This window comes from Vombatus ursinus, unplaced genomic scaffold (assembly GCF_900497805.2).
Source record: "Vombatus ursinus unplaced genomic scaffold, bare-nosed wombat genome assembly UNPS02004571.1, whole genome shotgun sequence".
Classification (NCBI taxonomy): domain Eukaryota; kingdom Metazoa; phylum Chordata; class Mammalia; order Diprotodontia; family Vombatidae; genus Vombatus; species Vombatus ursinus.
In genome coordinates this window covers 705,435-714,176 of record NW_020944349.1, presented here as the reverse complement: position 1 = coordinate 714,176, position 8,742 = coordinate 705,435, and the positions used below count along the sequence as shown (strand labels likewise).

The 8,742-nt window shown below is 50.5% G+C and overlaps 1 protein-coding gene across 1 annotated transcript in view; it reads right to left on the bottom strand.

Moving 5' to 3' along the window:
• Positions 1-4,667: 4,667 nt before the first annotated feature.
• Positions 4,668-8,742, bottom strand: part of LOC114024594 (diacylglycerol kinase delta-like) — a 48,210-nt gene continuing 44,135 nt past the window's right edge. The window contains exons 27-28 of the mRNA XM_027837636.1: positions 6,571-6,701; positions 4,668-5,317 (exon numbers count right to left, since the gene is read on the bottom strand). Coding sequence (XP_027693437.1) covers positions 5,243-5,317; positions 6,571-6,701 — 206 coding nt within the window. The 3' untranslated portion in view covers positions 4,668-5,242. The remainder of the gene's footprint in view (positions 5,318-6,570; positions 6,702-8,742) is intronic.

Sequence of the window (8,742 nt, the reverse complement as noted above, 5' to 3'; positions counted from 1 at the left end):
TTATGATATTCCTTTATAAGTTAATCTAGATGGAGGAGGGAGGAGGAAATGACCCAGGAGAAAGTCAGCTGACTTGGGAGGGGATCTGGGGTTGTATTCCAACATGGCTTGGGTGCAAATAGAGAAGGGATAGTGATTTCTTTGCTCTCTTGAAGAGCATGGTGGGGCTCTGGGGAAGCTGGTTAAGAGCAGTGGAAGGATGTTGAAGGTGACAGGAAGCTGGTCTTGTTCTATAGAAGGGAAAGCAATGGAATTCTGTTGTCCCTGGCATGGAGCATAGCAGGAAGCATGTTCCTGGGTAGGGTGAAGCTTTATGACAGGCTTCCTTGGCAGGGAATGGACACCTTAGGAGATGACCTCCAAGCAAGGGTCCTGCTTCCTATCACAAAAAAAAGGGAGGGAGGGGCTTCCGGGGGCTCCATGTAGATTCAGAGACAGGACGATAGGATATACTGATTTTCATTGAGGGCTCAGTAATGGTAAGGGTAGGAAGTAAGAAGATGCCAATTCTAATGATTTCTGTGATCCCATGGAAAGAGAGTGACATAATGGATAAGAAAGCAAAACCCAACAATTCACTATGTGTAAAAAACCCCACATCTATAAACTGAAGATGCAACAATGTGAAAGAAAAGAATATGACAAGGAAGCTGAACTGAGTAAGTACAATGGTTATTCTGGGCTCAGGAGAACAGAAGAGGGGGAGGTGCAAGCTAGTGGGAGGGAATTTGCGGGGGGGGCTACAGGTGCAGAATGTGGCAGACAGTCACTGTATCGGGGTTTTTCCTTATGACAAGGACATTTTCATTAGATGGTGGTATATGTCCAGAAATGGCAGTATCTAAAGCCAAAAGGCATTAATAATACTTGTAAGTAATTTTTACAAAGTAGTCTCCACTTAGAATGAATTTTTTTCCCCCAGAGTATCCCTGGGTACAGCAGCGATGGGGAGCACCAGGCATCATACTCAATAGGCCAAGGTCTGGAGAAGAGATAGCTTGCCTTGTTCATCTGCAGGAGCTTGGAATTCATGATTGACTGCCCCTGAAATAACTTGCAGGGAGCCTGAGACTGTACATTCAACCATTTATTAGTGGCCTGAAACACAAGCGCAACTTTGTTTAAACTCTGGACTGATGTTACATTGGGGAGGAAGGGCTGGTGCGGATTTGTGGACATATTTTTATTTTGCTTTTGGTATTCTCTTCGCCACTTCACCATCCAGCTTCCTTCCTCCAGTCCGGGCTCTGCTGCTGAACAGGAGCCTTTGAAAACAAACAAGCAAACAAACAAAAACCCCGCAAACAATGGAAACCAACAGGAGATTACAGGTCAGTAGACAAATAACAGGAACTATCGCAATTTTACCGAGTACATTAAGCACAGCAGTTCTTAGGGAAGGACACAGATTGGGGTAGGCAGGTGGTTACAGTCCAGTTCCATTCTGTTTCATATTTCTGATCATTGTTTTTCCTAACTTGACTTCTTCCTATGTACCATGGGGTAGCCAACAACGACAAGGCTGGCATATGGCCCTGCCCCTTCTAAGCTTACTGATGCAGGAAGCCTGCAGCTGCCATGGCTGCCATTGTTGTCCTGACCTGGAGATCCCAGGGCTCAGAGGTACAGCTAGAGACCCTCTGCAGAGGCTTTTCATAGCCTTGAGCTTGAAAAGGTCAATCCTTTCTCCTTGGTCTGTGCTCTTACCATTTACTGACCCCCATATCTAATGACAGAACTTGTAACAAAACCAAGAGGGAACAATACGTAAGCCCTCAACTCTTCAATCCCTGCCCAATCCCTTTTTTTCCTACACAAATGGGGCTTCTGGAACACCATTAGCTTAGAGAAAAGTTGGGCCTTTGCAAGTTTCAGTCATCTGTGGATGACACCCCCCCCCAAACCCCATCCTACAAGATAGATCAAGGCCATCTGTCCTTCCACATTGCTGAGAGCAGCTCAAGGAATTACATTCAAGACTACATAGGAACAATCACCCCAAGAAGCAACCCACCCCTTATTTGCCTGAAATGACATCTCTGAAGGTGAAGGAGAATGGAGATGGATGGTGAGGGCCTGTTCCCATTGCCCAAGCAACTATATTACAGCACTGCTTCAGCGAGGCCCCTGGGGGGCTAAATCACTCCTGGGGCCCAACGGCAGCCCCTGTGAAGGAGGGAGCTGATCTTGCTTTGTTCCAAGCACTAGGCTGGTCCAGGCAGAGCGGGTGCTCAGCAGGTTCCTTTCCTTGGCACCCTGAGCCTGCTTGGAGGGCTGGCTGGGCATCAGGGCAGGAGGGAAAGGCAATTGAAACTGAGCTAGCAAGCAGCACCTGCTCAGACCCTCCTTCCCCCTTCTTCCCCATCAACGGTGATCCCCACTCCATGCTTGGCCTATAGCCAGGCCAGCTCCATTTTGACTCAGGGGAGGAAGAGAAGAGGATTCTGGAGGGCCAAGGGTTTGGGGATGTGGACACTGGCCAGATCAGCAACAGCACAGCACAGAGCTAGCATCTATATTAGCAGTCTGAACAAAATTAAAAAGGGCTACATTCAGTTTGGCCACCACTGGGGGGGGGGACGCAACAGAAGAATCCCAACTCTGCCTAGACTCCCAAGATCAACGGCGGCCCCAGCCTACTGGCCTCTCCATGTGTGTGCCTGTGCATGCACGGACACGGGTGCATATATGCATGTACCCGTGTCCATGCAGGGGGACACAGGGACGACTTGGCCCTGGAGGTAGGGGCGTTGATAAAGGGAAAGGGCTTTTAGCCCCAGAGGAGCCTAGAAGAGGGGGGGGGCAGTCAAAGCAAAAGTCTCCGAGATGGCTCATCCCCGGGGACAAATAAATTAATGCTGTAGATGCTTAAATAAAATTTTAAATATTTTCTTTCATCTATTTACAGTACTTTCTTCTTTAGATTTATGGCTAGAGCTATTTTTTGGCATCACAATTAGACAAGACAGCATGAGGGATTTTTTTTCCCTGTTTGCTGTTTTGAGCTCCCCATTTTCAGGTTGGCAAAGTGTCCAGGACCGGGATTGATCTGATGTACCCCAATGATCCAGCCACAGGAGAGACCCAGGGAAGAGCTCTGCCTTTGTCTTAAAGTGTGAAGAGGCCATCTTTCTAGCTCCCAGCCAAAGGGCTTGATTGGTTTGGGGGTAGAGAGGAGAGAGATTTGTCCGTGGAAGATCTAGGGCTTGGCTCATAGGGCCCTGGGGCATCTCCCCTCTAGATGCTAGGGCCTGGCCAGATTTGCCTGCTTCGCAACAGGCCTTCCAAACAACAAAATCCCAAGCAAATTTAGGGTTGGGAACAACTGGGATTTGTGTTTTGGTTTTGTTTTTCATTAGAAGGTAGAGAGGTGCTCCACTCAAGGAGGTTCTGGGTCACTTGTTGTTGCTGTGCGACCTCAAACTCCAAGGCAGCAACACCCTGGGCTGCAGAGACACTGCTCTGACAGCGTCTCTCTGCTGTGAAGGCCAGCTCTACCAGCCTAGTACCACCAAGAGGGAAACAGCCTGGCAACTCTCAGGTGAGTCTGGGACCGTCCTGACAGTTTGTCCGGGAAATTCAGGACTGGCTGCCCTGGGTGGTCCCTGGGCTATTGGTCTAACCTAGCCTTGAGGGTAGAGAGACCCATGAGGGCTCCTGGATCCTAGACTTCAAGGCCTGTTGGTTGGAGAGGGGTGGGGAGGGGAGAAGGAGCAGAAAGGAAGGAAAGGGGAGGGAAGGGACAAAATGGGAGGGGAGAAGGAAGGGGAAGAGGAGGACTGAGGAGGAGTGGGGAGAGGGGAGGAGGTGTGAGGAGGAAGGGAAGGAAAGGGGAGGGGGGAGGAGGAAGGGAAGGGGGAAAGGGGAGGGAGCAGGTCTGAATTGACGTACAGTCCAGCACAAATAGCTTTGACTTTTCTGCTCCCTTGTCCAGGGCCTGGCTTAGAATTAGGAGAATGGAACAGAAGTGGCCTGGACATCGGTCCCAGCGGTGGCTTTGAAGGCTCCACAAGGATGAATCAGACACTGCAGCTGTGTCAGAAGCAGGAACACTGATGGGGATGCCCAGAAGTCTGAGGTTCCTGGGCACGGCAGTAAGTTACAGAAGAACTTTATCAGGAGCCTTAGAAACCGAGTTGTGTGTTCAGTTCTTAAAAAAATATATACATCTCTCCATCTAGCTATCTCGCTATCTTTCCATAATTTACACAGCAGCACAAGGGTGAATGACTCTTTTGGCTCGAAAAGCCAGCCAGAATGCAAGCAAAGCACTGGCAGACGGCATGCAAGCTTGGGTCAAGGCAGCGGGGGTTCTGACGGTTTCTGGAGACTCCATCAAGTTACTAGTGATGAGCAGCAGTGGGCAGAGTGGGCCATTCACCTGCAATCAGGACTGGCCACTTAGGTGGCCCATGAGGTACCTGATCAAACCTATTCACAAGCATGCCCGCAGACACTGACATACACACATACTCCCCATTTCCCCTCCCACCCACCCCACTCCCTGCCAAGCATACACACACACACACACACACACACACACGCATATACACACACACAGGCAGCATAGACTACTTGCAGAGAGTCTGAAAGGCATAGTTTTTGACATGCATGATGAGCCTGGGGGGGAAGGGTCGTCAAGGTAGCACAATGAAGCTTAGGCCACTGATGGGGGCTCAACTCAGGGATAATAAAGGATGCAGCCACGTAATTAAGGCTAGGAGAGAAGCCCCTAGGACCTAGTTCCCATCCTCCATGGCACAGAGCCTCTCCTCCCACCTTCTTTTAGCAAACCAGCTCCAAAGGGAAGGCCAGAGACATTTCAGAATCCCAAAATCAGCCAGGTGACCCTGACCCATCAGGGAAAGCACTCTCTCCAAAGCACCCATAGAAGGCCATTCTTCTAGATCCCAGGCATATACAGAAGCTTAACTCATGTAACCAGAGCCAGTCAAGAAGCACAGAGAGGGAGAACTGAAGAACAACTCCATTCAACGATCTTTGGCCAATGTGGAAATGTAAACCTCTAAGGAAACCTGATAAAGTTGAGAACGTCACATTAGTGAAAAGCATCGTCTGACAGCCCTACCGAGGGTCCGTGTCTGTTCTGAAATAATTATATATAGGGTTAGAGTCATTGTTGTTGTCATTGTGGTCATCTGCGTGGTTGTCATTGTCAATCCACCACGAAGTGGCTTTGTGTCACGAGTTCCAAGCCGTAGGGCTCTCTCCCTTCAGCATTTCATAGGTTGTGGCTAATGTCTTTAATACCTTGAAGGATCTTCTTCGTGTGACCAACCTTTCGGATTCCTAAATCCTTTATGGGAGAAAAAAGAAGTTAGCTTGTTGACAGCTACCCAATCACTTGGACCAGAGAAGAGGAAAATGAGAGAGTAAGGGCACCGATGAGCTTGTGGCTTCCCCCACATGCCAAACCCTGGTTGGTAGCAGCTGAACCATCAGAGGATGGTGATCAAAGTGCCTGGGACAAAGCCTTTTCAGGCTGAGCTCTCAGATGTATGCTGCATGCTAGAAAGGGGTCCTCTATGCCACACCATGGCATGCCCAGCGTTCACTCCATCTACCACCAGTGCTGTACTGAAGAGTCAGAGGGAGAGGTGGCTGTTGTCAGTTCTGGGGCAGGGGGTGAGGTAGGGAGCTATGGAGGAGTCCTTGGGGGCGGCAGGAGAGGGACAACGGTCTTTGGATCAGCCGTCCTTGTCTTTCTTGTACTGTACCTGGAAGGAAGGCTGGCTCAGCTCAGTCCCAGGCTCCATGTCATCTCGGGCCTGGGGCAGGCCTCAGTTCTGTGGAGCCATCTGTGCCAGGCTGCTTGTGAGGCCAGCAGTTTGTCTGTCAGTGGGCACAGAACAAGTATGCCCTCCAAGCCACACATACTTCTGTTTGAGGCTCTGCCTCACATCTGAGTTTTTAAGGTCAAGGCTCCCATTATATTCTCATGCCTTTGCCTCGTGGGAGGAGAATCCCGCAGCTCATAGAAAGGGCTTAGCCTTGTTCACTGACTTGGGGGCTCCACCTGGTCCCTTGGTTTCCTCATCTGTATTTGCCACTAGAGAGTATGTTTAAGATCCTTGGGTGAGAAATGTTTCATGGGCAGAGTGAGGCCAAGAGTGGTATGAGTGAGACCACCCCGGTAAATGCGTAGCAGGTAAAAGCAGATGGAAATTCAGAGCTCACTACAAAGCATCGTAAGAACAAGAGGACAAGATTCAAGGAAAAACTCCTTGAGTATGAAGTAAAGTTGCTGACAATAAGAATGGACCAGAAGCCCTGTGTGTGGCCCCCCTCCCTCCCCCAGAGGACAAAGGCCTTTGCTTGGGATGAGTCTCTGGGTCCCCAGGTCCTCTATGCCTCACTTTTCCCTTTCCATGACAGAGCCAAAAGGCTGATGCCAAGGAGTCTTTGTTCTTATCAAATCTCGGCGAGGAAGAAAGGGCAAAAGCAAGGCCAGCCTGGCCAGGGGGTCATGCCAGGGCCATGCCACTTGTAGGCAGCATGGATGCCAATGAGGCAGCCACCATTTCTGGAAAAGAGGGGCATTTTGAATACCTTCAAGTCTCGTCTCTCCAGCAGGATCAGCTCTGAGCCCTGGATTTCATGGCGGGTAAAAATGTCTTTGTACTCCCCTAAACCAAGTGCGTCCAGCCAAGAAGCCACTTCCTCAGGGCCCCATTTGTCCACTAGCAAAAAGGAGAATGACAAATGACCAACTTATTGAGAAGAACAGAGAGAAGAGGCCAAGAGCAACACGTGCAGAGACATACAGAGGAAGAGAGAAAAATTCTAAGCGAAGCACAGGCAGATTCAAAGAAGGAATCAGGGCAAGTTGGTAAGAGGTGCTGGCGGGCAGCAGTGGCAATAGCAGCAGCAGTAAGTTTATAGAGGTTTCTTGGGCCTTAGGATGGCTCAATAGCCCGAGCTTTGCCTGACGAATGAGGACACGTTCAAAATAATCCCCCAAATGATTTGACTCTTCAAGGAGAGAATGAAGGGGCTCTTTTCTTCTATGCTTTGTGGTCCCTGATACAGTGGTAGGCACACAGCAGAGGCTCAGTACATGCCGATGGAATTGGCTTGGACGCTATCACCTGGATTTTTTTCTCCCTCTCATACCTTCAAGGTATGGACCCTATCTCCCTCACACAGCTGTCAGGGAGCTAAGGAGCTAAGCAGCAAACAAGCTGGGTCTAGCAGTGGCTGGTGGCCTTGTGGGCAATACAAGAGGTAGGTTAGAGCAGGGTTCGCTACTTGGCCACCACCTTGGTGGGATGGCAGATAAGCTCTTGGGAGTTCAGGGCATATAGTCCAGTCAGTGACTCCACAATCCTGGGCCTAGGGAATAGGGTTGGGGGCCCGAGGCAAACGAACTTCCTGGGCCCCATTTTTCAGCAGATCTCTGCTCTAAACACACTAGGGAGATAGACTCTGTGATGCTGAAACTGTCTGTCTATCCCTCATTCAGGTGGGCCAGTTTGTCCAGGGTTTCTCCACAGCCTTATTCAAAGAAACACTGCACTCCCTTACTCTCTTCTGCAGACACAAGTCAGGAAGGGCCCGAGAAAATTGGCAGCCTTGTCCATAGCTGGCCACATTCTGGAAGTTTCTGGGCTGTGTGGGCAGCCTGAAAGTGGGATTCCGAGCACTTGTCTCAGGCTCTGCCACCATGTGTTTAAGCCCTGCCAGAACCCAGGAGTTTGGGGCTCTGGCCATTCTCTAGGTGACTGTCTCTAGCGTGTGCCTCATTGGGAACGCTGACTGTTCGTTCTGACGGCGGTTCTGGGCTTGGCCGCCATCGGAGTTGATAACTTCAAGGTAAGAACATCAAGGATGAGGTGTCCAAAAACAAATGCTGCAGGAAGATGACTTGTGGCCAGGCAGCAACAACACTGCCTTTGCTTCTGGGCCACATCACGTTTGCTCAATTGGCTGTAGCTCTGAGGCAGCGGGACAGGGGGGTGGGGGGGGGGGGTGTGAAGGGGGGAGGGGCAGCAGACAAGCAGATTTCTGAAGTGGCCATGCTGGGATTTGGGAACAAATGGGGAGACCCAGGAAAGGCAAAGAAGCAAGAGACGTTCCCTCTCCTGTCCCTCCCAGCCTTCCCGGAGTAGTCCCAGGTCTGGAGGAATTCATGGTCATTTTTATAGGGCATGGAAAAGGATCCCTGCCGCTCCAGTGCTCAGGGATTCCCCAGCCCTTTCTCCCAACTGCCTCCAGTTAAAAGGACCAATGGACCAACGTTCCCTTGGGATTCCTGGCCAGTTGGCTGCATGAGACTCCGTGGCTATATTTCACCCTTGAATGGTGGTCAAAGAGAAAGCAGAGCAGAAGCTAAGGGGCTCGCAAGCTCCTGTATTGCTGGTTTTGACCCCCCAGGAAGCTAGGCTTCCTCTGATCCCCGGTGGCCCTTGGGTTTGGCCATCTGGCCTAGCTTTAAACTATTTTGAAGGGAGACGCTTGCTGCAATACCTGCCTCCACGCCTGCAGGCTGTGATGAGCTATCAAACAAAATGGACCCAGTCACCTCTGGGTGATGAGCTCTGCTCCCCACCTCCCCCCACACCCACAGATATCAGGGCTCAGAAAGACCTCTTCTCATCTACATCCTGACCTGACCCCATTTGTTTGTTTGTTCCTCAGCTCAGCCTATGTGACTATCAGTAAAGCTATGGGTGCAGAAGGCCGGGGAAGGGGAGAAGGGAAAGAGAGGAAGGGGGCGAGGGG